The sequence below is a fragment of the Dipodomys spectabilis genome, unplaced genomic scaffold (assembly GCF_019054845.1).
Source record: "Dipodomys spectabilis isolate Male_0828 unplaced genomic scaffold, ASM1905484v1 ptg000051l, whole genome shotgun sequence".
Lineage (NCBI taxonomy): Eukaryota > Metazoa > Chordata > Mammalia > Rodentia > Heteromyidae > Dipodomys > Dipodomys spectabilis.
Genome location: NW_024870728.1, coordinates 3,034,793 through 3,050,609, shown reverse-complemented (window position 1 = coordinate 3,050,609; position 15,817 = coordinate 3,034,793). Strand labels below are relative to the sequence as shown.

At 43.2% G+C, this 15,817-nt stretch overlaps 1 protein-coding gene across 2 annotated transcripts in view; it reads right to left on the bottom strand.

Annotated features, from left to right (window-relative positions):
- Slc16a14 (solute carrier family 16 member 14) overlaps window positions 1–15,817 on the bottom strand; it is a 33,463-nt gene that overhangs the window by 7,552 nt on the left and 10,094 nt on the right. The window contains exon 3 of one of the 2 annotated variants that reach the window (XM_042678982.1): window positions 7,998–8,141. The exons of the other annotated variant lie outside the window; for it this stretch is intronic. Coding sequence (XP_042534916.1) covers window positions 7,998–8,141 — 144 coding nt within the window. The remainder of the gene's footprint in view (window positions 1–7,997; window positions 8,142–15,817) is intronic. 2 annotated transcript variants of the gene reach the window in all.

The window sequence follows — 15,817 nt, the reverse complement described above, 5'->3', positions numbered from 1 at the left end:
CACAGGATACATGGCACCTTCCACCTATGGCCTTTGTGGTTACCTCAGATCTAAACCACAGTAACTCCTTTCCTTCTATTAGTGTCTACTTACATTTTCCCTTTCTAATAAAGGAATCATACCAAGGAGAAAAAGAAGCTCTGAGAAGCTTTAGAAAGAGCCTCTGCTGTTTCTGGTCCATTGTTTTTCCTGCCAGCTATTGCAGGACAATTTCCTTTAATGTCACACACAACATCTCTCAACATCTCACAACATCAGAACGTGAATTCCTTGGGGACAGGGCCATCTCAGTTCCAGCACTGCCTGGCTAGGCCTCACAAAAGTATGTATCCGGAAAGCGTTTATGTACAAGGGTACAATTTGCGTAAGATTGAGGAATGAGCCAATTGGGTCAGCAACAAGTTGGAAGACTAAAAGGAATTATAAACATAAAATATAGGTAGTTACTGGATATCAAGCCCACATAATTTTTGCACCTCTGATTTTCAATCCCATCTTTGGAAAATAGGAACAGTCCACTATTTACATTAACAAACACAAAGCTGGCAAGGGATGGATATGTGGGAGGACCAGCAGTGTGTGGAAATTACTGTACTTTCCCTCAGTTTTGCCCAGAACCTACAACTACTCTAATGTTTTTAAATTTATTTATTTATTTATTGGTTCTGGGGCTTGAATACTGGGCCTGGGCTCTGTCCCTCAGCTCTTCAGTTCAAGGCTACCACTCTTGAGCCACAGCACCACTGCTGGCTTTTTTCTTTTTGTTTATGTGGTGCTGAGGAATAGAACCCAGGGCCTCATGCATGCAAGGCAAGTACTCTACCACTGAGCCACCTTCCCAGCTCCAAAACTTCCTGCCATTTTTTTTTTTTTTTGGTCGGTCATGGGGCTTGAACTCTGGGTCTGGGTACCCTCTCTGGGCAATTCAGCTCAAGAGGAGTGCTCTAACACTTGAATCACAGCACCACTTTACAACTACTCCAAACACACACACAAACCTAAAAATAGACAAAATATATAAAAATAAAAAGTAAAATACATAAAGTGATACACTGTTGGTCAAGCAGGTCTAGTCTCATCTTTCAGAGAGAGAAACCATGAGCCTCACTTCAGAGGCCCAGTGGACCCCACTTTTTCCTGATGCTCCAGACCGCTCAACATAAAAGCAGCCTAACAGTATAAAGGACATGTCGACCAGTGTCTGTCCAGAGCTGAGCCTTTCTTGTTCAGCATGATGTAACAGGTTTAGAGTTACCTGCATGTGGGAGGGGACAGAGCAGTCGCCATCCACAGAAACAATGGCTCCCATCCTCCCAGTGCTCGCCACATGCCTGGTTCCATTTCACTCGAACCTTCCCAAGCAGCTGCCGTTTCCCCACTGCTAACAATGGAGCATCAGCCCGAGTTTCTCACAAAAGCCCCAAGAAACACTGGTGCCTCATTTACCTTGGAGTTGAGATGTTGACAGAAACAGAAGCCAGTGATCCTTCTGGCGTAGGGGGTTGGATGGATACCAGTGTTTGCAGAGCAACTGAATGAGCTTTTAAGTGACTCTCAGCAGATGGTAGGAAGTCACGAAGCCTTCTGCCAAGCCCCAGTGAGGGCTGCAATATCCCAGTAAGAAGCATTAGGGGGAAAATGAGTATGAAAAGGACTGGTAGCAGAACATGGTGGTGTATACCTGTAATCCCAGCCTTTGGGAGGAAGAGGAAGGAAGATGGAGAGTTCAAAATCAGCCTGGCTACACAATGAGACCCTAACTTTCAACCAAACTCCATATCAGTCTTTTTTTTTTTGTTATTATTACTACTACTACTTTTACTGCTACTATTTCATTGCATAATGAGTCCAATGCATCTTGGGGATTACAGGGATGCGCCATCATGCTTTATGTAGTTATTTACCTTAACATTAAGGTGAACTATTCAAAATCTAATCAAGCTCTAAGTTTCCTTCTGTAGCCTAAACTAAAATTAATTTTTAAAAACATTCCAGCTATTTTTATGTTCCTATTTGGATGTATAGTCTGTGGATTGTTTTGTCTAGGTTTTTTTGTTGTGGTGGTGGTGGTGCTGGGGATTGGATTCAGGGTCTCATACATGTGAGACTCAGAGCAAGTACTTAACTGCTAAGTTATACCCTCAGCCCTATCTAGTGTTTTTGAGAGTGCTCTGACTTAAACATCATGAATGTAAAGGTTTCATATAGGTATATCTGGGCACAGGTAACTCATGCCTGTAATCCTACCTACTCAGGAGGCTGAGATCTGAGGATCTAGGTTCAGAGCTAGCCCAGGCAGGAAAATCTGTGAGACTCTTATCTTCAAGTAACTACCAGAAAACCAGAAGTGGAGCTGTGGTTCAAAGTGGTATAGCACTACTAGCCTTTGAGCAGAAGAGCTCAAGGACAGTGCGCAGGCCAGAGTTCAAGCCCCACAACTGACCAAAAAAAAAAGAGGAAGGAGCTAATACCCTCTTCCAGAGCAGGCCCAATGACCTAACTTCCTCCCAGTAGGCCTCACTCCCAAAGGGTTTACTCCCACATTAGTCTACCTTCTACAGACCCAAGAGACATCCTGCTCTATCACTTGTATTCTAGAGAGGCCCATCCAGAACATTCTGTTTAAGAGGAAACCTCCCCCTTCTACCACTTCCATTCCCCAAAGCCCCTACCCTACTCTACTTTTCTTTGTTCCTATGGGACTGAGGCATATGGTTTACGTATTTATAATGTGTACTTTATTTGGTGGTATTGGAGTTTGAACTCAGGGCCAAGAGTTTGCTAGACTGGCACACTCTTACTTGAGCCATGCCTTCTTCCCATGGCATCTACTGCTTACGGTCTGCCCAGGCCTCTCTTTGCTAGACTATAATCTTCACAAGGGCAGGGTCTTCTGTTTTGATCGTTGTTCTAGCCCATGGCCTGGCACATAGCAGATCAATGGCAGAAAGTTCTATGGCGAGACACAATGGTCAAATTTTGATATAATAGCAACCCTTTTTTTTTTTTCAAGCAAGATGAATTTTACATCTCTAAGGCTAAAGTACAAAGAAAGCTGGCTGCAAAATAGGTGCATTTGGAGCTGGTCACCAGTGGCTCACACCTGTCATCCTAGCTACTCGGGCGGCTGAGATCTGAAGATTGTGGTTCAAAGTCAGCATGGGCAGGAAAATCTGTGAGACTCTAATCTCCAACTAAACCCTAAAATTTAGATGTGAACTGTGGTTCAAGTAATAGAACATTAGTCTAAGGACCAAGCTAAGGACCATTCCCAGGCCTGGAATTCAAGCCCCAGAACTGGTCTACACATATACACACCAGAAAATAGGTGCATCTATGGCTATTCTTAAAACACCAATTTCAGCCCTGCATTGATTAATGACAGGACTAGTCCTGAGAAATGTGTCCCTAGGCCATTTGTCATTGAGCAAACATCATAAAGGTACTTACACAATGGCAATGTCAGCCAGTGATCCAATCTCATGGGACCCTGTCATAGGTACAATCTATCACTGACCCAAATGTCATACAGTCCAGCCTGCATTTATTAAAGAACCCACAGATTCTCTGATATTAGGTATGATAGCAGTATTATCACCTCTACGACACCATTGGGAATATACAATAGAAAGAACCCAGATGTCTTGAGTATGAATCCTATTCTGCTTTCCTTAAGGAACATATGACTTTGATCAAGTCAGTTAAACACTCTTTGGCTCAGCTTTCTCATTAGTAAGTCAAAGACAACACCATCTGCTGTTTCTGTGTTGTCCTGAGATACATAGAATTTACATATATTTGCATCTATTACACATGTAAATCATATGTAAATGTAACCTACCTGTGTTGTAACAAAGGATCAATTAGTGTTAATCTCTTACTTCTTACAACAAGCTACTGGCTAATGAAACATTTTAAATCCAATTCAAAGTAAGGTTTTAACAACGATTTAATGAATTTTCATATACCCATCACTTCCACAGTTAGCAACTCAGGTCCAATTTTGTTACCACCTCCTCCATATTATTTTGAAGCAAATACTGAATATATTATTTTATGTAGGAATACTTTAGGATAAATCTCCAAATGTCAGAATTATTTAAGCAGCATAATCATATCATCTCATTTGAATAAAAAAATAAACAATTCCTTGATGTCCTCAAATATCCAGAAAATGTTCAAATTTCCAAATGTCTCATAGATAGCTATTTATAAAAATACAAGCACTTGTGTGCTTAAATCAGGATCAAAAGGAGACCCACATGCTGCTTTGTTGATACCTATGCTGAGTCTCTGTTGGCTTTTTCTTCTTTTCCTTGCAGTCTGTTTATTGAAGAAACGGGGTCATTTGTTCTGTGGAATTTCCTCACACTCCAGATTTTGCCAATGTCACAAAATAGTTTAATTAAGAACATGATCTATCAATTATGGTCATTAACATCCTACATTTTGTTTTTGTTCTTTTTGAAAAAGGCCTTAAACTTGTGATTCTCCTGCCTCAACCTCCAGAGTGCTGGGATTGCAGGCGGCTACCACCATGCTAGTAACACCTTAAATTTCATATAGCTATCGATTTCTAAGCAGCCATAGTATAAAATGACCCATGGGAACAGGACTGATGGGTATGAGCAGAACAATGTTAATTCTACGTGGTATAAAATACATGCTTCCAACAAATGCAGCAGTGGCACTCACGACACTATGTTGAAAATGATCTATACAACTTGAAGGTGGGGATGGGAGGGAAAAACTGGGAGAGCAAGGGAAAGGGTGACATTTACAAAAAGAAATGTACTCTTCATCCGACAGTACATCACCTTTATAATAACAATAAAAATTTATAAATGTTTCCACGTATGAGGAAAAAAGTCTGCATCCAGTGTTACATGCATCAGATTTCTGCTATGAAGCCCATTCATGCTCTTACCAGCATCCATCCTCCCCTTTTTTTTTTTTTCCTCCCCTTTTTTTTGGTGGTCCTGGAGTTTGAACTCAGGGCTTTGCACTTGCTAGACAATGCTCTACCTCTTGAGACATATCCGAAGCCCTTTTGGCTGCAGTTAATTTCCTTCCTTCCTTGTTTCCTTCCTTGTGTCCTTCCTTATTTCCTTCCTTGTTTCCTTCCTTCCTACCTGCCTTCCTTCCTTCTTTCCTTCCCTTCCTTTCCCTCCCTTCTTTCCCTTCCCTCCTCCCTCCCTCCCTCCCTCCCTCCCTCCCTCCCTCTCTCTCTCTCTCTCTCTCTCTCTCTCTTTCTTCTTTCTCTCTTTCTTTCCAAGACTGGGACTCATACTCGGTATCTGACGCTTCCCCTCATTGACTAGCTCTTTACTGACAGAGCCACACCCCTGCTGTGGTTACTTGCGATACAGAGTCTTATTCCTAGCCTAGACTGTCCTGGACCAGTCTGGTTATGTGTGAAATAGGGTCTCACTGGTAGCCTGAACAGCCCTGGACCGCAGTCCTCTTATTTATACTTCTTACCATAGTTGGGTGCCAGGCAAGCCTTTTCTGATGAGATAGTCTTAAGAACTTCTTTTGTTTTTTGGAATGGATGGCATAGAGTTGTGAGTCTCCTACATATGCCACTATGCCTAGCTATTGGTTGAAGGTTTCACAACCTTTATGCCTGGGCTGACCTTGAGCTACAATCCTCTCCCCCCCCCCCCCCTTCCTCCCCATCTCCACAGAATAGCTAGGATTATAGACGTGAGGGACTAGTGTGTGACTCTGCTCCCCATAATCAGCACAATTCTCACAAAAGCATAGGGGATATGTAGACTTACTTAAAGCCTCCAAAATATCAGAGCAGGGCTCTGGGCCAGCTCTTGAGACACAGTTTAAAGGAGGCATGGAAATGGCAGGTTGGGCAGGAAAGATGTCCAGAGGGAGACAGAGTCCTATGGTCCAGGTCAGCATGGACGGAGAGATAGTACCTTTAGGAGCCAGGCAAAGCTTGGCAAAGCTGTAGAAACTTGCCTAGAATTCCATGGCTGAGGCAGGTTGCTCAGAGGGGTGTCCATCTGTTTGGTTGGAGGGCATTCCCTGGCAGTTGAATTGTTTAAATACTATATATAATATTTAATATATAGTAATATATAGTTTTATATATATATATATATATATATATTATATAGATCTGCTTCAAATGCTCTTTGGAATGAAGAAGACTATCAACAAAGTCTCTCCTAAATGTAAATCATGTGATTTTTCTTGTCTGTACATAAGAATCAGACACCAGTGGGTCTCACTGATGACCACACAGTGACACTTTGCATAGGGAACCCAAAACTGCTTTGGCTAGGTTTTCCATTTACATATGTGCTGATTCCAGAGGCTTCCTCTGGATTTTCCCTGGGAAAAAAACTTGGCCAGAATAACATCTTTCCAAAATGATCTTTCTAGCTAAGAGCTGGTAGTTCATGCCTGTAACCCTAGCGACTCAAGAGGCTGAGATCTGAAGATCATGGATTGAAACCAGCCCAGGCAAGAAAGTCTTTGAGACAATTAACTTCATTTAATCAGCAGTTAATCTCCAATTAATCAGCTTTGGCTCAGTGATAGTCCTCTAAGCTTTGAGCACCAGAGCTTAGGAGCTAGTGGCTCACACCTTTAATCCTAGCTACTCAGCAGGCTGAGATCCAAGGATCACAGTTCAAAGCCATCTTGGGCAGGAAAGTCTGTGAGACTCAGAACAGCATCCAAGGGCTGAGTTTGAGCATCAGTACTGGCACCCCCAACAAAAGACCAGAATTCCAAACCAACTCCCCACTCCTCCCCACCTGTATTGGGGATTGAACTCAGGGCCTGATCATTGTCCCTGAGCTTTGGTGCTCAAAGCTAGCACACTCTACCACTTGAGCCACAGTGCCACTTCCAGCTTTTTCTGAGCAGTTTATTAGAGATAAGAGTCTCACGGACTTTACAGCCTGGGCTGGCTTTGAACCATGATCCTCAGATCTCAGCCTCCCGAGTAGCTAGGGTTACAGGCATGAGCCACCAGTGCCTGGCTCAAACCAATTTTTAACACAGGTCCAATTTGTCATTTATCAGGGGGACTGTAGCTCTGTATGCAAAAAGGATCAGGCTGGTTTAGGTTCTTTGACACATAATTGCAAAGGGAAGTAACTCATTAGGTGTTTGAATGCTGTACCTGTTGATAAAGGAAATTACAGCTGGGAAAACATTTCACAGTACACAGCCAACTACTGGGCAGTCAATTTCAATCTGTCCCTGGGATGACACCTCGCTGAGCTCACGATTTGCTTCTTAGAATCCCTCCTTCCTGCGTGTGCGTGACTTGCTCCTTCATTAATTTCAACTGCCCGGAAAGCAGAGTCATTCTGTGATTCATCCTCCATCTGATTAAATGCAAAAACGGTTTTTCATTTCCTTAACAACTTATCTATTCCCTGAACTAAGTGTCCTCAACTCTTCTTTTCCTCTAGGAGAGTGGTCTCACATTTCCAAGCTGGTGTAGGAAGTTTAAAGTTGACTTTGGTTCTTTGAGAGGCCAGGTACACAGTGGTTCGGTCAGTTTCCCACCCTGAAACCACATGTGACATCAGAGCTATGGGGCGGGGCTGGGGAGCAGAACAGGAATGTGTTAGTGTGTCTCTTTTCTTCACCACGAAGTCCATTGCCCAAATGCCCAATACAACATATAATACAAAATGATAAAAAGAGGGCTTGGGGGCTGGGAAGGTGGCTCAGTGGTAGAGTGCTTGCCTTGCATGCATGAGGCCCTGGGTTTGATTCCTCAGCACCACATAAGCAGAAAAGGCTGGAAGTGGTGCTGTGGCTCAAGTGGTAGAGCGCTAGCCTTGAGCTGAAGAGCTGAGGGACAGTGCCCAGGCCCAGAGTTCAGGTCCCACAGAGTGTTTGCCTAGCATGCATGAGGGCCTGGGTTGGATTCCTCAGTACCATAGAAACAAACAAAAAACAACAACAAAACAGCAACTAGCAATCATTTAAACAGATTATAAAAAGAACATGCTTACCAGCGGTCACCCCGAAAGTAATGAAGAGATATTGCACGTTGGCTGCATAGGCGCTCAGCACCCAGCCCAGCGAGTTCAACAGGCCTCCGACAATGGTGGTTTGCCGACACCCACAGGTGTTAATGAACAAGCCGATGAAAGGCCCTGCCACAGAGCATCAGAAAAGAAGATGACTAGGTTTCTCTGCTGCCTTACGAAATCCTCATGCCAACACAGAATAACACCTTAGGGATGTTTTAAATAAGGCAAAAACAAGCCAGGCACTGGTGACTCATGTCTGTGATCCTCGCTATCCAGGAGGCTGAGATCTGAGGATCCTGGTTCAAAGCCAGCCCAGGGTAGATAAATCCAAGAGACTCTTATCTCTAATGAACCACTAAAAAGTCAGAAGGAAAGCTATGCTCAAGTGATAGAGCACTGGGCTTGAGCAAAAGAGCTAAAGGCCCACTACCCAAGTTCTGAGTTCAAGCCCCAGTACTGGCACCAAAACAAGGAAAAACAAAACAAAAAATGAAAGTATGAAACCCTTTTAACATGCAGAGAGGGAAGGGAGGGAGAGACAGAGAGCCATCAGACAGCAGCAGGAATTGATAATAACACACACACACACACACACACACACAGAGGCTCATTCCTCAAGTGGTCGAGGCGCTATGCTCATTCTGTAGATGCATTTTTCTGACTCCAAACAAACTTTGGAAAACGTTTGGAATCAGTTGGCAATATTTAAACAGTAAGAAAAATTCACATAGCAAAACAAAACACTAATGACAACCCAAACCAGCTTTTCACAGAGCTCCAGGCAGCTGGAGCCATGGTGGTGTATGGCCCTGTTGGGCTGCGTCACAGTCTCGCCCCTTCCCCTGGCCTCATACTCGCCTCCCTGCCTCAGTTGCCTCATTTATTTGCTCTCTTAACTTATCTGAGCTTTTGACCCCATGTCCAAAAAGAGTACAAGGAGGGAGTTCTCTGAACTCCTTTGCGTTCAGCCTGTTGTCATGACAACACAAATCAAGCTGTAAAGTACTGATTGTCATTGCTTCAATAGTCCTTGTTGATTCTCCAGGTCCTTGATTGGACCTGTTGTCATGACAACACAAATCAAGCTGTAAAGTGCTGGTGATCATTGCTTCCACATTCTGTCCCTGTTGACTCTCCAGGTCCTTGACTGGACCCAACAGGCTATGCATTTAAGACAGTGTAGAAACACAGGAACTCACCTTGTAGTGCAAGGATGTACACTATGCAACTGGGTTGCCTAGCAACCAGTTCTATATAATGTACTACATGCTAATCCCTTCCTTAGCTCTTCCAATCTGGTGCCAGTCCTGGAGCTTGAATCTGGAGTCTCATGCTCTTGCTTAGATTTTTTTTGCTCAAGGCTAGTGCTCTACCTCTTGGGCCATAGCTACACTGCTAGCTTTTTGCTGGTTTGCAAGTAAGAGTTTCTCAGCTTTGTCTACCCAGATTGTCTTGGAACTGCCATGATCCTGAAGATAGCTAGGATTGTAGTCTAGAGCCACTGGGATCTGCCTGCAGCTTTGGTTTTTAAACATGAGTCTCCTTGATTTTTCTCCTTGGTTTTGTGGTGATTTCTGATTTCTTCAAAGCTGAATGTTTGCCTTATGATCAATAGTCTGTGCTCAAATAGCAATCCAGATTTTACCAGTACAACATGATTCAGAAAGATGGCACATTCTGAACAGCTCCTTATTTTTTATTATTGTGTTGTAGATACTGGGGTGAGAGAAAACTCAAAGCGCTCTACCAGTTGATCCACACCCCAAACGCTTTGCTTTCGGATTTTCAGGTAAGAGTCTATTGCGTTTGCCCAGGCTAGCCCGTCGCTGGTCCTCCTTACTATCGGACATTACAGGTTTGTACCACCGTGCCTGGCTTGCTGCTGAGATAGTCCCCAACTGAGATCCCACGGTGTCTGCCTCTTGATTGGATACAGGGGGTTACAGGGATGCACCACCATGCTGGGCATCATACTTTATGTAGTTATTTACCTTAACATTAAGGTGAACTAGTCAAAATCTAATCAAGCTCTAAGTTTCAAAACACTTTAGTCTAAACTATTTTTTTTAACATTCCAGCTATCTTTATGTTCCTATTTGGATATACAGTCTGTCAATTATTGTCTAGTTTGTTTTTGGGTGCATATGTGGTGCTGGGGATTGGATTCAGGGTCTCATGCATGTGAGACTCAGAGCAAGTACTTAATTGCGAAGTTATGCCCCCAGCCCTAGCTAGTGTTTTTGAGACTGCTCTATCCTAAACATCTTGAATGTAAAGACTTCTCATATATGTAGCAGTAGCTCACACCTGCAATCCTAGCTCCTCAGGAGGCTGAGATCTGAGGATCATAGTTCCAAACCAGCCTGTGCAGGAAGTCTATGAGATTTTTTTTTTTTTTTTTTTGCCAGTCGTGGGGCCTGAACTCTGGGCCTGGGTGCTGTCCCTCAGCTCTTCAGCTCAAGGCTAGCACTCTACCACTTAAGCCACAGTGCCACTCAGCTTTTTCTGCTTATGTGGTGCTGAGGAATTGAACCTAGGGCCTCATGCATGCGAGGTAAGCACTCTACCACTGAGCCACCTTCCCAGCCCTCTATGAGATTCTTATCTCCAGTTAACCACCAAAATGCTGGAAGTAGAGCTATGGCTCAAGTAGTAGAACATTAGCTCAAGAACATGGCTCAGGCTCTGAGTTCAAGCCCCAGGACTGGCACACACATACAATGTAAATTAAGCCCATGGATATAAAACTCTGAAGGAATCTGGTGGTTGGGCAATCAAAAATTCCTTAAGTTGAAGATATTTCTTTCATTTTTCTAAATCCATATTCACTTGACCAAGCCAAACTTGGATGACTGACCATAAAAAGAAAAATGCATGATTCATTGGTGTGCCCTTTCAAGATATGAAAGGTCAAAGGTCACTGTGCAATAGCTCAGTGTTTTTCACATTACAGAAAATTTTCTGATGCTGATGTTTGTGAAATACGATACTAACAAGGCATTTGAGGGAGGAAAGAAATCCCATCAGTCAAATATATGCAGAGGAGTTTTATAAATCAGACAGAGGGTATTGACTTTACTGATTAAACCATATGTAGTTAACAGTCTGTTGTGTTTATTTTTGTTTGGGCATTATTGGGGATTTGAACACAGGGCCTCGTACTTGCTGACTAATATTCTACCACCAGACCCAAATTCCCATTCTTAAACTTTTAAGGTGTGTGTGTGTGTGTGTGTGTGTGTGTGTGTGTGTGTTGTTTTGTGCCAGTCCTGGCTTAAACTCGGCCTGAGCACTGTCCCTGAGCTTTTTTGCTCAAGGCTAGCACTCTGCCACTTGAATCACAGCTCCACTTCTAGCTTTTCAGTGGTTAATTGAACAGAAGAATCTCATAGATTTCCAGCCTAAGCTGGGTTCAAACCCAAATCCTCAGATCTCAGCCTCCTGAGTAGCTAGGATTACAGTGTGAGCCCCTGGACCAGACTGCGTGTAGTTTTAGTTTAGTTTTGTGCTGGCTGGGGCGCTTGAAGCCAGAGGCTTAATGCTGTCCCTGAGCTTCCGTGCTCAAGGCTAGAGCTCTACCACTGGAGTCATACATACTCTCACTTCCAGGTTTTTTTTTTTTTTGCTGGTTATTTCTAGAAAAGAATTTCACAAACTTTCCTGCCCAGGATGGCTTTGAACTCAGATCCTGAGATCTCAACCACCTGAGTAGCAGGATCACCTCCTAAGTAGCTGTGATGATAGGTATTCACCATCACACCAAGACCAACAGCTCTTTCATGCTTGGCACGTCAGTTCTTCTCGATTTGCAATTGGGCAACCTCAGACCAGAAATGCTGTTATGAAATAGCACACATTAAAAAAAATAACTCAAAGCCAAGCTTTCTAGCTCATATTTTCTAACCATTGTTCACTGATGGCCAGCCACAATGCCAAGATCCAATCATATGAAAATGAAAAGAATTCCCTTCACACTTTGCAGTGGGAATAAGGAAAGCGAGAGACAATGCTCTGGCCATGCCTCCCTCTTTGGTGAGCAACTGGATGAATTGGAAGGAGACTGCAAGCATGACTCCAACTCTACAGAAGAAATCTGAGTCTTGGCCATTTCCCACACAGCATAGGGTCCAAAGGCTGTAGGAAATTGCTTCAGGAAGGCATCTCAAGGAAAGCATCTGACAGGCTGCGAAAAGCACAGGAGAAGAACAACAAGCTGAGGTTTTCCCTGAACCTTGCCAGTGGTCAGGGGGGAAAGGAAAACCAATCTTTTGAAACCTAGGTCTCTTAGGGTAACTCTTACTTTGGTGATGATTTAAGTACTTAAAAATCAATGGCTCCCAGCCTTAGCTGAACACTGGAGTCACTTAGAAACTTAAACAAAACAAAATCTTTTTACTACTTGGAGCCTATCTTTGGGGATTCTGGTTTCATGCAGCCTGAGCAACAGGACTTTTGTTTTTGTTGTTGTTTGTGTATGCCAGTACTGGGGTTTGAACTCAGGTCCTGGGCACTGTTCCTTCGCTTTTTCATTCAAGGCTGGTGGTTTACCAGTTGAACCACAGCTCCACCTCCAGCTTTTGGGTGGTTAATTGGAGGAAAGAGTCTCACAGACTTTTCCTGCTTCAGGCTGGCTTCAAACCATGATCCTCAGATCTCAGCCTCCTGAATAGCTAGAATTACAGGTGTGAGATACCAGGTACCGTCAGAATTTTTAAAAGCCTCCCAGGTAGTTCTGATGTACATCCACAACTGGCAACCACATCATCTTTTGTAGCCCATGGGTTTCCCCCAACAAATATGGCACCCAGACTTATTCCAAGAGCCATCTGGCAGAGATAGGAGCTGGTTACATTTTGTGAAAAGTTGGGATACTGGGAAACCCATACTAGTAAAGAATGAATGAGCCAGGCAATTGTGGCTCACGCCTGAAATCATAGCTACTCAGGAGGCTGAGATCTGAGGATCATTGGTTCAAAGCCAGCCTAGGCAGGAAAGTCCGTGACACTCTAATCTCCAATAAAACACAGAAAACCAGCAGTGGTTGCTGTGGCTCAAGCGAGCGTTGAGCTGAAGGGCTGAATGTCAGTGCCCAGGTCCAGAGTTCAGGCTCCACAACTGACAAAAAAAAAGAATGAATGCATGCATTTATTAATTGACTGTATGCAAATCACTACCAAGAAAGAGATGGCTTTCTACTACATTTCTGGATTATTATTTTTTTTTTGCTCGATTAGGGCAGCTGCATGCACTAGGTGGACATAGCACAGTGAAACCCCTTTGTGCAACTAATATACGCTCATAAAAATGGGAGAAAAAGAGGTAACCCCAGACTGCTTCCAGTGATCAGACAATGCAAACAATTTAGCCTTAGTCACTTCAAATCTCTGTCCAGCTCTCACGTGCGGGGGTGGGAGGCAGAAGGCAATGGAGAACCAGCATGGCAGGCCATCCCACTCACTCACTGGCTGACCCCTTTGGGAAGTTACTTAGTGTCTGCGAGCAGCACCTGTTCTTCCTCTGTTAGGTAGAAATGACAGACCGGCCTTCTGCATCTGGATGGAGAGCGGATGCTAAATAAAGGAGAGCCATCATGCTGGTTCCTGAGTTGGAAAAGTTCTGTTTCAACCTATCTGCAGCCAGCCTGTACCAGACCGCTTAGGATAACGAACAGTGATTGCTGGTCACCCTGCTGTGTTAGGATATCAGAGCTCCAGGGCAAACGAGGCTCATCCAGCAGGACGCTAGAAATGTTAGACTAGGCCAGACACCAGGGGCTCACGCATGTCATCCTAGCTACTCAGGAGGCTGAGATCTGAGGATCTCAATTCAAGGCTAGCCCAGGGCAGATAAATCCAAGAGATTCTTATCTCCAATAAACCAACAAAAAGTAAGAAGTAGAAGTATGGCTCAAGTGGTAGAGTACCAGCCATGAGTGAAAAAGCCAAGTAAGAGTGTAAGGCCCAGGGTTCAAGTCCTAGTACAGGCAGAGAAAAAAAAAATGATCATGCATTTCACCATTTCTGAGTGCATCTCCAAAACCATGTCCAACCACTTCAGGACTGGATTCTTCCTGCTTCTTTCTATAGCCCGTGAAACAAAATTGTATCCAAGACAACCTCGTTGGATAGTTTGAAAATACTGGCCTGTTCTAGTTGGTTGTTTTTTGTTGTTGTTGTTTGTACATGTATCTATTTCTTAGGTTGATCTATATTTTGTAGAAACATAATGGTTTTTTTCTTCTGTAACTATGGAGAAGACAGAATGACAACCCACATAAATCCCAGAACATTCCCCATGATAAGATGAACTTGTCTGCAATTGTCATATGATAAACACTCCCAGTATTGTGTGTGTGTGTGTGTGTGTGTGTGTGTGTGTGTGTGTGTGTGTGTGTGTGTGTTTGGTATTGGTGTTTGTGCTGGTACTGGGGCTTGACTCAGGGCCTCACATTCCTTGTTTGGCTTTTTCATTCATGGTTGTTGCTCTATTACTAGAGCTACATCTCCTTCTACAAGTCCCAGTGTTAACAAAACCAGCATAGAATCCAAGGAGTCTGTTAGTAATATTTCAGATAAAAATGATTCATCAGTAATTCTCTCACACCCAAAGTCGTGCCCTTAATTTGAAAGCCAGCTCAGTATTAATTTTATTTCTTATTTTTTTTTGGGGGGGGAAGATACACATATTTGCATACCACAGCGTGGAAAATAACCTTTTGTCTTGTTTTCTGTCATTAGCACTGCTGTTGTCATTCATGTTGTTTCATTGACAGAATAACTTATAGTAAATGCCAGCCAAGAGGAACAGCTCTCTGAATTATAATTGAGCAATTAATTAGTAGTGTAGAAATCAGAGATTCCAATCACACATGCACATGCCTGTCTAATACATATTCACAAAGCCAGAGAAGCTCAGGAGGCCTTTAAAAGTTTCCTGTATAAAATAGGAAAATTTTGGCCAGGTACTGATGGCTAATACCTGTAATCTCCTAACTACTCAGGAGGCTGAGATCTGAGGATCCAGGTTTAAAGCCACCCTGAACAGCAAAGTCCAGAATAATCTTTTTTTTTAATGCAAGCTTGCTTGCTTGCCTTTTTTTTTTTTTGCCAACCTGGGCACTGTCTCTGAGCTTCTTATGCTCAAGGATAGCACTCTACCATTTGAGCCACAGCACCACTTCCAGCTTTTTCTGTGTATGTGGTACTGAGGAATTGAACCCAGGGCTTCATGCATGCTAGGCAAGCACTCTTCCACTAAGCCACATTCCCAGCCCCCAGAATAATCTTATCTCCAATAAACGACTAAAAAAAAAAGTCAGAAGTGGAGCTGTGGATCTAGTGGTAGAGCACTACCCTTGAACAAAAAAGCTCAGAAACAGCACCTAGGTCTTGAGTTCAAGCCCTAGGATTGGCACACAAAAAAAAGGAAACTTTTAAATTAAAAAACCCTATCAGAATTTTTACTTTCAGGTGAAACAACTGAAGATCATCAGAGAATAGTGGTGATAATTACCTCAGAGGATTGCCAAGAGAGTGAAATAATATTAAATGGGACAACATAAGGGAAATGACCACATACGTGATCATTGTTGCCATAATAACATAATAAGTTCCCGGTTTAGAATCTTTACCTATTTAAGATTGCTGAATGGTTAGGCTCATTAGAAAATACAAGAATAAACTAGGCACTGGTGGCTCATGCCTGTAATCCTAGCCACTCAGGAGGCTGAGATCTGAGGATCATTGTTCAAAGCTAGCTAGGGGCAGGGAAGTCTGTGAGACTCTTTTCAATTAATCAGC